Genomic DNA, 17076 nt, shown 5'->3' with positions numbered 1-17076 from the left:
CACCAAAGCAGACAGAACAGACCGACCGGCAACGCAAGAAAAAAGAAAAAAGAAAAGAAAACAAAGAGCCACCCAGGTATTAGCGAGACATGAGAAATCCAGTACTTCCCGGCCGGCTCAATAGCCAGAGCCAAAAAGGGAACCGACATCCCATTCTTCCCCCTCCCGCGAGAACTGGAAAAGAGAGCCAAAAAAAAAGAAAAAAAGGATAATTCGTACAAGACCTATCCATAAGAGTGTCCATAGTTTTCTTCGTCCAGAATTTATCAGCATCCCATCGACCACGTTTCCAGTCCACCCAGCGGGTTCATATTCGTTCAAGTGTGTCATCCCATTCGGAAAACCTTCCCTGGGCAAGAGCGGGAGAGGGAGAAAAAAAAAATTCCTAGTGTAAAAGCGTAGCGTGGTATCGTCATTCCCAGGTCCCGGACGGGAAGGTACGCGGGCAGATAGTAGATGGAACGTTTAAAAGTGTGTCGTCTTGATCGGTCCTGGACAAGACGACTGAAAAAGCATCCAAAACGGGCAGAAAGGAAATAAACGTTGTGTGGTTGGTGTTTCCTCCCAACCCAGCCGTGGACACGGCCAAAATATGAACCCCCCTATGGCATGGAGGAAGGCTTTCCATTTGTTTGTTTTTAACGGAACCTCGCCGCGGCCGCGGCTGCGGCAGCCGAAGCTGCGGCCCTCTCCTGGATCTGCTGCTCCGTTGAAACGTATAGTCTATCCAAGTAATCCTTTTTAACGACACATTGTTAGCTTCCCATCAGAGAGAGTAAGAATAGGTGCTAGTGCGGTTACCTACCATGGCCTGCGCGTCTTTGAGGATCTTGGCAACCTGTATCCCCGCCGAGATCAGCTGCAAGATATTCCTGTCATCTTTGAGCGGGCGAGAGCCCTGCTTCGCTGCGTGGCGCATCTCGAGCGAGTTCTCGAGGATGGTGACAAACTGCTTGATCTGGCCATTGTACAGCACGCGGGCGGGGATGCGGCGCTTGGTGGCCAGCCTCTTGAGCAGGAAGACCCACTCTGTCCACTCGCGGTCCCGCGGCCGCTCGACGGGCCGCATATCCTGCGTCAGGGGGATTGGGAACTGGTACTTTGCCACAAAGTCATACGCGCACTGCGACAGCCGGTCGTTGACCTGCGTCAGGACACTATCCTGCTCTTGGACCAAGAGATGGGTCGGCAGGTGGGGCAGCTCCCGCTCCTGCATGGCAATGTACTCGGGCGGTGGTCGCTTCAAGAACTGATGAGGCCCGTCGAACTCGTCGCGGTTCGACGGCCGCCTCTGCGAGCGGGGCTTTCCGCTCATCTTGGGCTTGCTGTTCTGCGGCGGCGGGGGGCCGCCGGCCGCATTCTCCAAAGAGTAATCCGAGAGATTGGGCGAGGCAACAAGATCATCCATGGAATCCGACGGCGAGTATCTCCCCTGGTACTGGCCCTGGTATGCCCCCTGGTACGGTCCCTGGTGGCTCCCCTGGTGATTCCCCTGATGGTTCCCCTGATAGCTTGACTGATGGTCCCAGCTCCATGAACCAATATCTCTGTGGGGAGGCATCTGGCCGGACGGCGGCGGGCTTGCGTACGGCCCTTGTGTCAGTCGGGGATTGCATGCCGTGGGAGAAGGAAATGCGGGCTCAACGGCGGCGGCTCGCCCTAGGTGGGCAGCGCCTCCTGCTGACAAGCTGGCTGGTAGGTTATTTGTGGATGCAGCGCCGTGCGTGTAGGTCAAGCTTGATCGACCTCTCGGGTTATTTTCGTTGTTCCTCAAGGAGAAGGGTCTCGGTTGGCTGTTCATCTTACCTCTGCGGCAGAGACGGGGTGCTGCCCGTCTCGAACCTGGCATTATAAAAGGAATTATTGTAGATTGGGCTTTTGGGATAGCCGTCAGCTGCCATGCTCTCCTCGCCCTCTGGATGGTTTCGAGATTTTTCTCCCACCTGCGCGAAGAAAGCCACCGCTCGTTGGCCATGACGGGGGGCGTACGGTACGCGAAGTCGGCCATGCTTCCTCTTTTTCTCTCACACACAGAGTCTTGCCCTCTCTCTCTCTCTCTCGCTCTCCCTCTGTCTTTTGCGGCTCTTCTTTTTTTTGCCTTGCCGGGAGGGGGTGGGGTGGGGGTTATCCAAATGGTCTTTTGGGTGGGCGAGCCTGATCACTGCAATTATTTCTTCCTTGGGAATGGCCGAGAGAGGAAAGAAAAAAGCACGAAACGTCAGAACAGTAAAAAGAGATGGTTCCACGGGTTCGCCAGAGGGATTCAGCCAGCGTCAATCCAAAGGGCAACCGAGAGGAAGGAAAAAAAAACCTGCGACCGGGATTTCCTTGGATATTGGCCACCAAAATTCTTAAAAGTCAGGGATCCACGGAGCGGCGGGAGCGTCACTGGGATCTGTCCTCTGGGGCGGTGGCAGCGACGTGGAATCCGAGGGAACGGTCGGTTAGACTGTGACAACGGAGTCCACCGAGCTTAAAACTGTAGTGTGCCTGTCTGGTGGGCAAAGCAACGTGGCTCTCTTTTAACGTTGAATGTGCTGTGTGTCTGGGCAGGACAGGGAAGCGGAGGCTGGAGACAGGTCCCACGATGGAGACCATATATGCCCCCTCGCTCGGGGTTGGGTGGCAAGGTTGACACTGTCACGGCTGCAGCAGGCAGCGCAGAGGAGCAAGTGTCCGACACCAGATAGGGCGGTACGGCAAGCAGTGGGCGTCGAAGCTAACACGCAGCGCAGCCTGCGTCGGTCTGCCAAAAACAACAACCGGGGAACTGGAGAAAAAGGGAGAGAGGCGGGAGTGGGCGTTCCTGCCCCCGCGAAGTCTCGCATACAATGACAGCTTCGTGACCTGCTTGGCAAGAGGCAAGAGGGTGGAGAAACCGGGAACAGAAGTTGGGCGATGACCGGCGGGTGCAAGCGATGATCACCAAGGGGGAGAGAGGTGACGGAAGATCAAATGCAGTGCGCGTCCAATGAATAGCGGAAAGGCCGGGATCCGCTGGTCCGCCGCAGACTCCCAATCGAGCCTGGCGATGCGGGCGTCACACTGGGGTTGCCGGCAAACACCACGATGGGCGGCGGTACGGTAGGGTACCGTTGGGCGCCGATGGAACTTCGGCGAGGTTGCGCTGTCGCCCAATGCCCAGCCGCGATTGGTGCCAGAACAACACGTTGCTTGGGGGACAATGGCGGTGTCGGCACGATGTGATTTGGAGAAGTCGGGAAATGTTGGGCAGGGACGCGCTTCGCTGGCGAGCCCAACCGTCCCGCCGTCCTCTCAGTGCTGTCTTGATGCCACGCATGATGCGCCCGATGGCCTTCCGACCGCGCCCGGCCCCTGCCGGCTCTGGCCTGCCGCTTGTTGACACGCGTGCACTTTGTTGCGTCGCTGAACAGACCGTCTCCTTAAAGAGCAGGACGTGGCCAAGATCCACAGCCTAATTGCCATACCTGGCGCATTCTCAGTGCGCATTCGGCATGGCGGTCTGCGAGGTGCCGAAGACGGTGTGCCTGGATGCCGAGAATGGGAACAATTGATAAAGACGCGAGCCGCAGCAGCAAAATCTCTCTCTCTTCCACGTGCTTCCTCCCAAGGTTTTGCACTTTAACCGATCGCCGATTTCCTTTGAGCTTGGACGCGGGCCGGAGCTCCGCGTCTCTCGGCGCCCCGCTAAGCTACAAAGACCCAAGCTCCCGCAGCCATCCCACATCCCGAAGCTTTTGGTTCTGGTTTTCCGCTCCGTTCAACGCCAAGGAAGGATGAATTTCAGGCTTCTTCCCAAAACTCCCCAGGCTTCAGGTCGTTGCCGGTGCTGGCAGCCCCCAACCCGCGGCATGTTCTCCCAAGCCTGTCTTTTCTGGGATTTCGCCCCAACCGACAAGAGTGAAGACGCTCATCGCCTGCCTAAGCGCGAGCCAAGATGGGCAAGATGAAGCACTCGAGAGCCTGGTAAGGTAAACGATATCAACGCAGTGCTAGGCTGTAGCCGGATCACACCATTTCCAAGCCCCTTCAGCTTCACTCCCGCACCCTAGCCTTAGCGCAGCCAGATGGGAGATCCAAGGGCTGTAAACGTTTGGGACCAAGCCTTGGTTTGGTATTAGCGACGTCCCGATTGTGGTGGTGTCGGACCGCCATTTTCCCGCCATGATGTCAGCCTTCGTCGCCCTGTCGGCCTGCTCAGTCGACGGTGAAAGCCCACACACTGGACTCCTTCACACCACCACCCATCGGATCCTGAACAGTTGCCGCTAGCCGGCGAGTGATCGCGCGTATGATTGATCGAGTTTCCCCCGCCCTGCCAGCTGCCGCACAGCCTTGGTATCGCCTTACCCAACTCGATCCGGACACTAGACATGCTTACCAAGCCCAGCCAAGTCTCCTCCCAAGGGCTGAACATGTGCGAGCCCTGCAGGGTTGTATGCAGGCGCGCGCTGAACGCTCCTGTCCCGCAATTCCGAAATGCTCGCCTAGTCGAGGTGTTAAGGCAATATCTGGCGGGCCACTTTTCTGTGGGTTATTTTTGCCTGTAAGTGCGTTTCAGCCGATTATCGTCCAACGAACATTTGGTCAGTTGCTGACGGCCAAACTACAGCGCTCAGCACCAGGCGGCCTCTATTAATAACGGGAGGCCGTTTGCAGATGTTAGACTCGACATGTGAATCCAGTCCTGATACCGTGTGGGATATATCCTGTTTTCGGTGGACACTCCCGTTTGAAGCCATGATGGGCACGGGGAGCAGCACTTCCCTAACCCCAAGGCTGTCCAGACGTTGGGAGCGAGGTCTTACCGCCAATGACGTAACGCGAGGCCGCTGCCGGGTTGATCTCCGCCCGGCTCCACGCTGGCAACAGCATGCCGGGATAGAGCGGAAAACATGTACAGAGACCCAGGCCCGCGGCCTAAGTGCCTCACGACTGAAGAGCAACGATGAGTGTGTCGACCTAACATACCACTGCCCAGTCACCATGGTTCGTTCATTGGAGCATGCTTGAGCAGGCCGATGCCCTAGGGTGGTGGTCGGCGTCGCCTGTCCCCTAGCACAGAATTCCTTGTGAGCGTAATATGCAGACCCCTGAGACTGTGTACTGTCAGAGCCATTCGAGTTGACAACTTCTAGGATCCTTCTGTGTTGGCGTTATCTCGGCCTGGCGAGAACTCTGTAAATTTAGCTGCACCCTCGTCTCGTAAACCGTAAGCCTTCGTCATGGCCGTCGAGGATTGCCTGTCGTATTTTCTCGAGGTTACTGAGCCTCCCAGGGTAACAGGACCCTTGACACCGAGCGGGAGCGGTGGTCTGGTTCAAGTCTTGTCTCAATGGTTTGCTCTAGGTAAGTTCAATCAACCCTTAATATGTCTAGTACACTGGGGTGACACAGGCTTGTCTTTTGCAGTCGATCCGAACCAGTCAGCACTGTCTTAAGTCACCATTGGATGTCGAGCCTTGTCCAACATCGAAGCTTTGTTGCCGGCCAATCTGTTAGCGTCAACATGGCCGGTTGATTGTTGGAGACCATCATGACGGGTTTGTGAAGAAACACGAGCGTGCTTGCTCCGAGAGAGGGGCTCGCGACACCAGAAGTCTCATCCCGGTCAGCCACGTCGTCGACGACGGACCTACGTGAACCGGCTCGCTTATCAAGTTCAAGCCCGACAGCCACAGTCCGCCGAGTCATCTCCGTGACGCGTCATGGTCATCTCCATGTTATCCACCTGCCCGGCAGTGCGGCTCTTAACATATCCCACAACCACTCAGCAAGCCTGCTAGCGAGATCTCCTGGATTGGGGTAGACAATGATGTGGCGATCGGCTGTCTCCGACATGATCCAGTTGGCAAACTCGATGATGTGTCTCCGGCTGGGACAACAAACCAGGTCTCAAAGATGCTGTGAGAGACGACAGTGACATGGGACCAGGCGGCTCTTGAGGCTCGTGGGATGTTGGACCCCAGGCTCTACTGATAGGAGTCTTGTCTCAGCCAAGGATTCGTGCTGAGGGTTTGCGGCGGCAATCGCGGGTGACCCCCCTTTCCCCGGCATACGTTATCCCGAGCAAGTCAGGGCCAGACCGCAGTCAAAGTAACCTTTGGTTGCAGCGAACAAACGATCGAAGACACGACAGCAATCAGGGCGTGCCACACAAGCAGCAGCTCCTCGTCGACGTTGACGAACAGACCCGCCTCTTGTGCTCCCGTGGCACTGAGTCATACAAGGTTCCAAGCGAACATCATCTCGGCGTGCAGCGAGGATGAGGCTGCTGCATGCTCAACACGGGAATTCGAACCCGGGGACAACGGGGCTCTCTAGAGATGGTGAGTTGTCGTCGAGGCTGGCAAGCCGAGCATCCCTGATCGACAGGACGGACGGCATCATTCACCACTCCATCGGCTCGTGACCATACCAGCTCATCCCAGGACTCGAGCTTCGAGCCATCCCCCGTCGAGCCGACTTTGCCGCGATGGGCGGTCAAAGGTGGCACTGCCTGCCGCGGCCGTTTCTGATGCTTTGAGCAAGCCGGGCAAAATATGACGATGGTCACCAGGCATCTCGCGCCTCAGTGGACGGACATTGACCATTCAAACGGCGAGATGGGTGACGGCGCGTCCACACTGGCTGAAGCATGCTTCCACATGCATGGCTAGTGACCCACCCGTCGAACAACTCGCGGGCGGGCATATTGCGAAACGATTGGCTTTGGTTAGACAAAAGCAAACTCCCCGCTTCTGCGCTCTCAGGCTTACTGCTCTGAGCAACTGGTCGAGGGGTCGAGGGGTTGCGGGGTCGACTCAGGGTCCCACGGGGTCGCGTATCTCGGAACCCATCTTTGCACAAGGCTCGTGTGCTCCATCTCGGCCACAGCTCTCGGGTCCAAGGAAGCAGCAGCAGCAACAGCAAGCATGCAGCGGAACACGCGGGCTCCATCGCTTTCTGCAATTGCAAGCTGGCACCTCGTGCTGTCCTTCCCACGCGGTTGATGAAAATTCATGGGACAATTCCTGCGCAACAGGCGGGTCGGAGGAGTGGGCTAGTCCGACTGCAGTGATGCGTTGGCATTTTGTCTGCTGCAGTCGGCCCCTGCAAATGTTGCAGACTCGGCGATGTCGCAGGGCATGATAGGTCGGAATAGCTTCCTCAGCCCCGCCAAGGCCCCCCATCTGTCGACAGAAACAGGAAAGCAGGAGCAGCCAACTCCAGCCAGCAGCGGTGTACGACGCAGCCATGCACTGAGCGACAAATGAAAGACGCAGGAGCGCGGTGCCAGCTCAGCGCAGACCGAATGTGACAGGCCGTCAACACGCAGGCCAGGGTCGCGGCGAGTAGCAGCAAGAGCGCAGATTGGCGAGCGAGATGCAGAGAAGTGCAGAATAGTGCAGGAAAGTGCAGGGAGAAGCGGCAAGCGGACATTGTGATGGGCAGGCGCCCAGAGACGAAGCGACTCAAGCGAGACGAAGCGGGGTCCGCAATGTTCGCGCGAGTCCCTTTCGTTGGAAGGATTAAAACCCGAAGACCCCTTCTCTACCCAACAGCTGCTCTCTCCTTTCCTAAATTTTCCAACCAGAGAGCCCAACGACCCGCACCCGTTTGTGCCCAACACGCGCCATCCTCCCATTCACCGCTCGTCGTCTTCTGCCTTTGCTTTCACTGCTCACACCCCCTGTTCCGCCCAGCCGCCTCAGGTTCATATACACCTCCAGCCCACCCCGCCACTCCGCTCCATCTTGTCTTGCTCCTGCCCCCTTCCCCCAGGCCAGGAACTTGATCAATCATCGCGACCCAAGGATTTGTTTTTCTGTTGTACGGCGTCAGCCCTGCAGCACGACATCAGCCAACCCCAAAAGGATTTCTGCCACAAGGAGTGACCCACGGGAGCCCCCGTCGTGGTCTTTCGCGCCCCGGAATCAGAGCAATTATCTGCTCTTGCATGCCGCCAGGAATGACTACCATGGTTATGACCAGGACTGAGACCATGCCCGGCTACAATCACATTGAGCTGGATGAGGCTCACACACCGTCGAGGTATTTTGCGTCTGCTTTCATATGTGTTTTCCTGGGGGGTCCATTGTGCTTTTGCCGTTTTGCTTTTTTTCGCGTCTTGTTGCGAGCGAGATCATGTTTTCCTATTCGTCGAGAGAACACGCCCCCGGCCCCTCAGTGAGGAGAGCCCCGGGACGGACTGGCAACGAGAAACTGGATTCCGAGGACAGCCTTTTGCGGACTTTTTTTTATATATCAAGGACCATTGATACCACTGGATACCTGGGATTGCCGGAATTTTTCTGCCGTGGATTGCCGTGGAGATCACCCTAAGCGCGGACCCGACTCGTCCGAGTCGGCGGATCAGAACAACCAACGAGCCTCTGGCTCTGGTTGCTTCAAACGTCAGAGTTTTGCTCTAAAGAGCTCTGGTAAGTATCGCCCAAATCATTGCCGGACTGGACCGTCATTCTGCAGATTCGTCAACCTTGAGCATTGCCGAGGAATCCGCCAGGTACATTTGCTCCAAAATATGGTTCACTTCAACTTTCCACTGGACTCGCACTGGGAATTTACCGGCTCAGGATGTTTCGACATTTACATTTGTACTCGCATTTCCATGTGGAAGTTGCTGGTGGACAAGATCTCGACCCAAATGGACTCTTCGCATGGAACATCCGACTGGACCGAATCACTGGACGAGTTATTGTTTTTTTCCTCTCCTTTGCTCCACCATAGGACCACTTAGCCAAGTTAATGGATTGACATCCGACATGGCCTTGATTACCTATGAGGATCGCATTCGACGCCGAAATTGCCTGGGCCAACCGCAGCATCGACAACAGCTTGCTTTCTGTCTTGTGGAAATTCGAAGATGAGAGAATCAGACCGGATATGTCCGAGTGTGACGCCCCATGGATCCCTTGCTCTCTTTTTCGCCCGGATTCTTGAGCACTTTAACAAGGACGGAATGCCGATGGTGATACCCGGATTTACACCTGGCTCCAGGCCAGTCCGTGTGTGCCCTAGGTCCTGGATCGCGTTGTGCCACGCTGTCATCCCCATGGAACTCAGTTGGTCTGTGATCACCCTCCGTGACTTGTAGAGAGTCTTCCCAACTAACATGTGCCCCACTACAGGAACAAAGTTGTGCCATCTGATGCCTCTTTCTTTTCCGTCAAAGTTCTTCTACAGTTATATACTGGACAGTGGTTGAACAGGACACTAACCTTCACCCCAGCGACAGCTACAGCTTTGCTCAGCCCAATATGCTTTCCTCCAATTCTGGGATCTTTTCTTTTTGTCAAACAGGACCAGCGGACCTGCCCGGTTCGTCCTGGGATGCGACAGTTGAAGGATCACAGAACTTCCCTGAGTTTGCAGATGCCGCGGACTACTACACCGGAGAAGCCGAGGATTATGTTCTTCCGTTTGGCCAAAACACCCCTAAGCCAGATGATGATTTCCAGGCCAGATGGACACCTGCAGCCGCAGTCGAGAACAAGGCTCTGAAGGCAGAGCCCATGCGCAGAGGGACTTCGCGCAGCTCTACTGGGAGCCACAAGCACAGGAGCACCAAGACCTCTGCAGCGTCAGCCAAGAAGAGCCGGTCAAGAGTCCAATCGATTCTCTCGCAGGCTTCTTCGCAAATGTCAAAGCTTGACATGACAGGTAACGCCCCTTCATCATACCATGATGGCGCCGTGGCAGCCGGCCGCATCATGGATGTGCAGCAATATCTCGCTCAGGACCTGGATACCCTGTCTGTGTCTTCGCACGTGAATGGCCCCGCCTTCTACACCGGAATGATGGGATTCCCGGACGGTCTGCCCTACTCGGGAGACATGGGCGCTGCTGTGGCCCAGCACGTGAACCCCCAGATCTTCGATGCCGGTCTGATCGGCGCCTCGCCACACTCTTGGGGTTCGCTGAGCCCGGCTGATTCCCGTCTGTCTTCTCCTGGGATCCACGACGGATCAGACGATGTCTGGTCCGCGGGGCCGTCTGCGTCTTCGCCCGGAGATAGCCAAAACTCGAACTCGCCGGCTCTGCCAGGCCAGTCACCCAGGTATGTTGCGATTGATGACTCCGCTGTCCCCCGCGGCATTGTCTTAACACGATGGGTCATGTCAGGATGAACCGGAAGTTGGATGCTTCTCAGTATGTTACCTCGGAGGACCTTCACGGGAACTTCGCCGTCGGAGAGGATGCCTTTGCCCTTCCCCACCCTGCCTACGTCGCTTCTCGCCGTCTTAGCGGCGAAGGTGAGTCCGCGCGGGATCACTATCTCTACAAGAATGCTTTCCCCCAAGCGGACGGGTTGTTCCACTGCCCATGGGAGGGCCAGTCTGGCTGCAACCACAAGCCAGAGAAGCTCAAGTGCAACTACGAGTAAGGATCTTCTCTGCATTTCTTCTGTTTTGCCGACTAACCACGGTGCCTACTACAGCAAGTTCGTGGACTCCCACCTTAAGCCCTACCGCTGCAAGGTTGAGGGTTGCCAGAATGCCCGGTTCTCTTCCACTGCCTGTCTCCTCCGGCATGAGCGTGAGGCCCACGCGATGCATGGCCATGGCGAGAAGCCCTACCTGTGCACCTACGAAGGCTGTGAGCGCTCTGTTGCTGGCCATGGTTTCCCGCGGCAATGGAACCTGCGGGACCACATGAGGCGGGTGCACAATGACAACGGCACCGCCACCCAGCCCGCCTCCCCTCCGGCGTCGGCCGCTACCGCGACGTCCAGGGGCCGGAAGAGGAAGAACGAAGTCCAGGACAAGCAGCCCGGTCAGGAGAAGCCTACCTCTCGGAAGTCGGCGAACAAGAGTACCGAGTCGGCAGCCGCCGCTCCCAAGCAGGCCGAGGTCTCCAACTCCGAGCTTGACCAGTGGTACGAGCACCAAAAGGCGCTCCAAACCTTTGTGCAGGGATGCATCCAGCCGGATGACCCCCAGAGCCTCCAGTACATCAAGGACGCCCAGGATCACCTTACTGCCATGGGGAAAATCTCGCACGAGCTGGTCATGACCAACAAGGCCGAGGTTCTCCAGGGATCTTACCGCCGATCTTGGAGAGGTTGAATCATTCGGTGAGTTGACAATTACCCACTCGAGACATGAGCTTGGCTAACCTGCCTTTGCTATCATAGCCACGGATCTTGTTTGCCTTCTGGATATGCCTCTGGATAGGACGTGAAAAACCCTGCAAGTGCAGGATATTTTGAGTCGCCCAGCCGTCCATAAGGCGGCAATGGAGAGTAGGACTTTCAAGTCCATCCCGCTCGCCACAATCGCCGTGCCGAGGCGCGCCCGCCCGGCAGACGACGTGGACTCAACAGCCAACCCATGGCACGAACCTTGGCTCGGAAATTGCCCCGGTTTCGTGCTCATGGATTGTAACCTCGAGGATGCTACAGACCTGTGATTTGTCAACAAATCGCCGTATGTGCTTCTCACTACCAGGCCAGATTGACGACGAGGCTGTCAATTCGACAACTCGACAATCCAAGGGGGGGACATACAAGAGGGGGGAAAGGGGGTGGGGGGAGAAAAAAAAAAAGAAAAAAAAAAAAAAAAGAGAAGAAACCATAACACGGGGTCTTGTGAAAGGAACAGCCTCGTACTCTATCAGAGGCAATTGGGAGGAAGGTTTTACGGTTTATGATTTATGACTGATGACCATTTATGTTTGGAGTGTTGGTCTCTGGGTTTTCTTTTCGTTTCTTTCCTCTGGATGGGATGTAGTTAGAACAAGTGTGGCAACATGGGACTTTTTGTTTTGGGGATGCTGGGCTTGTGGCGTTTGGATCATAAAAGATGATGTATGCCTCGAGGCAACAGAGTAACAGAATACTTGGGTTGGAAACTGGCTGGATGGGATTGCATTTGTTTTGGTTTACTGGCGGGGGGCCAGTTGGCGAAGAGCATTACACCAGGACGGATCAGATTCAGATTTCCTTTGTCAGCCACATCATATAGAAATTCGATGGCAGGATATAAGCAGTCTCTGTTCTTTTTAAATACCCTTCACCAACTGATGTAGTAAAAAGAACGACTAGAATCGAAAAGAAGGACGGGAAATAGAAATGGAAAAAGAGAGACGTCCATTAACCCCATGGGTTTCCCCTGCTGTTTCCAACCTAATGGCAGCCGTGCATATTGCCCCTTTCCTCCCCCTTCGCTGCCTCTCACCCTCTCTTCCCGCACCCATATTTCACTAATGTGCATAACATATATTACCTTGCGTGCTGTACTAATTTGGTATCAGCGAGGCAGCAAGTCCTGACCGTCGAGCAGGATCCCGTTCTCGACGGCGGCCCGGTGCCCGCGCGCCACCATGCCGTAGGCCGGGAGGTACCGGTCAAGGTAAGGGAGCACTTGGGCCGCGCCGGGCTCGGCGCGCCAGTCGCGCATGAGATCGCAGATTATGGCGAAGAGCGAGGTAACGGATACGCCTGCGTTGAGGAGGGCTGCGTTGGTTATGTCACGAATCTGTTGGGGTGTTTATATATATGCATTAGTTTGCTGGTCTATGTGGTGGGGTGGGGGGAGGCGAGGGTGGTGGTCGGGGGGGTTTCCCGAGTCGATACGAAGGAAGAGAGGGGTGAGGGTAGGATGGTCAAGGGTGTAGAAGGTGGTTGGTGGGGCGATGGGGGAGAGAACGACAGGTGTGACGTAACGGAGAATGATTAGGGGCAGAAACATTACCTCTTTGGTGGTTGTCCCGCTTGCTTCCAGGTTGGCCCAGACGGAGTAACCCTCGGCTCTGAGGGAGCGGGCGAGGAAGGCGGTGCCTTTGGAGCGGACCCGGTTAGCGGCGCGCCAATACTCTCAAAAGGTAAGGAATAAAACTGGGACACATACAAACATCGGTAACTATACCGGCTATGATGATTTGTGATTTGTTGGCGGCTCTGATAGCGTCGCGGAATTCAGCATTGTCCCAGGCGTCGACTTCGCCCTGGCGCTTGATCAGAGGTGCGTTAGGGTACATGTCGAGGATCTCCTGGGGGAGCGGGCCGTTGGGGCCTGCGAAGGGGTCGGCGTGTGTTGCTAGTAAGGAGCAGATTGGAAGGAAGAGACAGACCAGTCTCGGCCGAGGTGGTCATAACGACGGGAATGTCAAAGACCGTGCCGATGGCGGAATATGCGAGAATGCTCTGCTTGAAGAGGGTGGCGTCTAGGAATTGATAACGGGTTAGTGACTGAGGTATTTACAAAATCCACGTCGGGAAAACCTCTCGCTGCGTACCCCAGTCACGGGCAAGGTTGTAGAGACCCTCTTGGAGGTCGACAATCACTAGCATCTGGCGAAGTTAGCAAGAGCTACTCGCTGGTAGAGCATTGGCAGTCTTACCGAGTCATTCTTGTTGAGTCTCTCCCACGGGAAACCTAAGATGTCAGTAATGGGCTATAGGAGTGGGCGTCTGTGGTTCTCACTGTCGGCAATGGCAGTTCCGGCCATGAAGGCTGCGGACAACAGGGCGGCGGCACCAAACTTCATGTTATGTTATAACGTCTGAGAGAGGAGGATTGCTGTACTCAGTTATCTGGTCTGATGAACTTGCTGTGTGCTCGAAGCAATGGCTCGATCCGGAGGACCAGCACCCGCAGAGATTAGTTATATACAGATTTCCTCCGACTCCAACCGGCTAACCGGCATCTCTTTTCCCCTTCTTATCTTCTAGCATAGCATCTTCAAGAGAGCGTTGTTCAGCATTCCCTAAGCGCTTCATCAGCAGCAGCGGGGTCGAGCTTGGAGTTAGCCTGCAGGTGATGTAGCACTCTGCGTGTGGTTGTTGCAGTCCAGCGAGGCGAGCTCTGGCAACCCCGTCACCGTACTTCCCTCTTCGATGGGTGTAGATAGTTCTGTGTGGTGTTGTTGCTTGGATTCGCTGCGAGATGTTACTAAGCCAGCCTGCCGCGGCGGGAATACCAAGCAGTGTGTCAGCGGGACCAAGGCATTTGCTCAGCAATTGTCAATGGCCAATGGCCAATTACTACCAGCGATTGCCGTGCTGATTCAGCACCCATCTTGGCAGATGGCGCGTGCGCAGCTCCCTGGAGGAGCCCAGTACAGTACAACCTGATACCTGCGCCGTCCAGTACCGAACATACCTACTATGGTAAGTAGCAATTTTAGGCGACTGATCGCGCCCGGCCATTTGGAGGATCCGGGGCCAAGCAGTCTCCCATGCCCGTGCTATACCGATTTGATTGATTGATGCAAAAATTAAGACTGCGCTCCACGTCAGCGCACAATAATAACCATAAACCCCGATCGGACTTGGCAGCCCGAATCCTTTAGCCATTCCCCCCAGTGGTCTAGACCTACCATGCTGAAACTCCATCATGGGTTTGCCGCGGTGGAACATCGTCGGATGAGTGGGGCATGTAGGGCCCCAACATCATGGGGTTCCAAGCAAAGAGCAGGGCTGCCTGGAGCCTCGCTCCCATCCTTTCGTGCTTTTTTTATTTTGCGGCGCTGATCGCAGCCAAGGCTGTGGCGGGAATATTACTGCTTCGCAGACTCTGCGACGTGTACGGCGGCCCTCTGAAACCATCACGGCGCGTTCTTCCTGCAGGCGGGGGCTTTGACGGCTCCTCCTGTCAATCATGCCCAGATTCTGGACCCCTCCTCTCGAGTCCCGCTATCGAATTGCCATTCGACCAGCCGGTACAGCAGTAACAGCAACCTTGCGCAGTGCCTCATCAGTGGCTGGGCAGCCGACATCCCTGCCCGCCACCTGTTTGCAAATTGCCCAGCCTCTGCCGCATCATGAACCCGCAGCCGCCCAAGTCTGAGCGCTATCCATCCCCTCCGAGGTCCGATCTTTGAACTAGATAAGCCAGGTTCGGCCCCCGAGTCGTGACGAGGATCCTTATTTAGCCCACCTCCTGTCAGACGTGCGGCACGCGGCGCCTTGTGTTCTCACGACGTTAGAATCCTCTTTGTTTTGCTCATCCAGGGGTGGTCGGCGCGTATTGGCGGTCGTTTTCAGTAAAGAGATAAGGAGGATGTTCCCCTCCTAGGTGGTTTCCATAATCGCTACCCTACCCTTTCTGTGAAGCTCCTTATCCATCATTCCTGGTCGCGCTGGTTCGCCACTCCGCCCTTACCACTAGCAGCCGCCATGAGAACACTACTAGAGCTTTGCCTCTTCGCCGGTGCGGCCCTCGGCCACGGCAGCTTAGGCCATACCGCGCTGTGTAGCGGCCATGGCCCTTCTCTCATGGTGTCCGGCAGCGATCCGGTCTGCAACGCCGCCGTGGGAATTCTGCCGAACATCACGGATAAACCCTCAGCTGCACAAAGCCGGCAATGTCAAGGCGAGCATTGCGCCAGTTCGAGACGGCATGCTTGGACACACACGTCGCCATGTTTCCAGCTTTTGTCTTCGAACCAAGAATACTGTGTCTTCACCGACACAAACTTCGCCGACGGGAGGGGTATTTCCCTGATCATGGGAGCCCGCCGAGCTAACTACCTCGCCACGAGCCCGGCCTTTGTCGAACCCGAACTCAACAGAGGCGTCAACCAGGACCTCAACCGGACCATTCCAGCCAAGTACAAGGTGCAGGAGATCCCCGGCAAGGGCATGGGCGTCGTAGCCACCGAGCACATCCGGCGTGGCGACCTCATCATAGCCAACACGCTCTCGCTCCTGATCGACCTCGAAGCATATTCACTACCCAAGGACGAGTACCTCCAGCTAGAAGCGGCGGCAGTTGACCACCTGCCCAGCGCGCACCGCGCCGCGCTCCTCGCCCTCTCTACGCATGACGAAGCCAACCTCCCGCACGCCGAGCACATCGACAAGCTGATCGACACCAACTCGTTCAACATTTACCCCGACGACGGCGACGAAGAAGGCTCCGATACCATGTTTGGTGTCTTCCCAGAAATCTCGCGCATGAACCACGATTGTCGGCCTAACGCAGACTACCGCTTCGACCGCGACACGCTGGCGCAGTACGTCACGGCGCTGCGCGACATTTTCCCGGGCGAGGAGATCACCCTAACCTACATCGACCCGGAAATGAAGCGCGCGGCGCGCATGAAGAAGCTGCACAATAACTGGGGGTTCAAGTGCACTTGCCCGCTGTGCACGCTCGACAAGCACCGCGCCGACGCCTCGGACGCGCGCATCGCGCAGATCGGGTGGCTGTGGGACGAGACTCGGGAGGAGAGGGGGAGTCCAGAGATGGCCGAGTTGATCATCAGCCTGTATGAGCAGGAGAAGCTGTGGGGGAAGATCCCGGCCGCGTACTACTTTGCGGCCACCGAGTACAATGGCGCTGGAGATCCCTGGACGGCCATGAAGTACGCGCACTTGGCGATCGAGGTGGGAATCCCCTCGCTGGGGGTGAACTCGCACCATGTGAAAGATATGGCGAAACTGGCAGCGGACCCGTGGAAGCATTGGAGTTGGATGGCCTCGGTCAAGGAAGCCCAGGGGATGGAGCGCCGGCGCCGGGATAAGCAGGAGAATGACAGTGGCAATTAAGGATTGAGCTCCGTACATGCCGTCCTTGTATGAGTTGAGACATACTGGCGTTGGTGTTATGGGCGTTTTTGGGTACGGGCACGTTCGGGTACCGACACATCTGAAATCTACAGCGGCGATGTAGACATTTCGTTTATCCTTTGTATTTAGAGCGCGGAGTTCTGCAAGGGGGGACCAATACGAGCTGATGTCATTGATCACACGGATATGCGCTAGACGGGGTGCTACAAGGTGTTACAGGGCATTGTTTCCTCTCAGAACCGTCCCTCTTGAAAGAGCGTAGCAAAGCCAGGATTTAGGAGTTTTGATTCCGTTTGTATTCCTTACCCGGCACCTGTCTTTGTTTAGTTCCGTGCCAGGCAGCTTTAGCACTTACAGCGGAGAGAGCTCCTGGTCGCAAAGTGGAGTGCGGGGTATGTCTTGTACTGTCCAGTGCTGCTTGCCTGCGGGCTGATGTCAACTGCCCAGAAACAAGCTTCCTGATAATTAGCCCACCTACCAAGCCTTACTTACCTTGGTACAATAACCTACCTTACCTTTGCTCCATTCATCTCCTCTTTACTGACTGCGTAGCCCCTGCGTCGAAAATCCCAACCCGA

At 56.1% G+C, this 17076-nt stretch overlaps 4 protein-coding genes across 4 annotated transcripts; 2 read left to right on the top strand and 2 right to left on the bottom strand.

The window, feature by feature from the left end:
• Positions 1-638: 638 nt before the first annotated feature.
• MFIFM68171_10417 (uncharacterized protein) lies at positions 639-2008 on the bottom strand (the record flags this gene model as incomplete). Its single annotated transcript, XM_071065836.1, has 4 exons — positions 639-737; positions 806-1736; positions 1807-1875; positions 1944-2008. 4 exons carry the CDS (start codon positions 2006-2008, stop codon positions 639-641), a joined length of 1164 nt encoding a protein of 387 aa, XP_070921937.1.
• Positions 2009-9242: 7234 nt separating this feature from the next.
• On the top strand, positions 9243-11051 carry MFIFM68171_10416 (uncharacterized protein; the record flags this gene model as incomplete). The annotated part of the gene is made up of 3 exons (XM_071065835.1): positions 9243-10042; positions 10108-10365; positions 10424-11051. The coding sequence occupies 3 exons, from the start codon at positions 9243-9245 to the stop codon at positions 11049-11051; spliced, it is 1686 nt and encodes a 561-aa protein (XP_070921936.1).
• A 1182-nt stretch (positions 11052-12233) lies between these two features.
• MFIFM68171_10415 (uncharacterized protein) lies at positions 12234-13473 on the bottom strand (the record flags this gene model as incomplete). Its single annotated transcript, XM_071065834.1, has 7 exons — positions 12234-12461; positions 12678-12763; positions 12834-12998; positions 13057-13149; positions 13222-13276; positions 13327-13361; positions 13410-13473. The coding sequence occupies 7 exons, from the start codon at positions 13471-13473 to the stop codon at positions 12234-12236; spliced, it is 726 nt and encodes a 241-aa protein (XP_070921935.1).
• A 1630-nt stretch (positions 13474-15103) lies between these two features.
• On the top strand, positions 15104-16477 carry MFIFM68171_10414 (uncharacterized protein; the record flags this gene model as incomplete). The annotated part of the gene is made up of 1 exon (XM_071065833.1): positions 15104-16477. One exon carries the CDS (start codon positions 15104-15106, stop codon positions 16475-16477), a length of 1374 nt encoding a protein of 457 aa, XP_070921934.1.
• Positions 16478-17076: the final 599 nt, after the last annotated feature.

This window comes from Madurella fahalii (assembly GCF_045866475.1).
Source record: "Madurella fahalii IFM 68171 DNA, scaffold_6, whole genome shotgun sequence".
NCBI lineage: Eukaryota > Fungi > Ascomycota > Sordariomycetes > Sordariales > Madurella > Madurella fahalii.
This window is presented reverse-complemented; position numbering and strand designations above follow the sequence as displayed.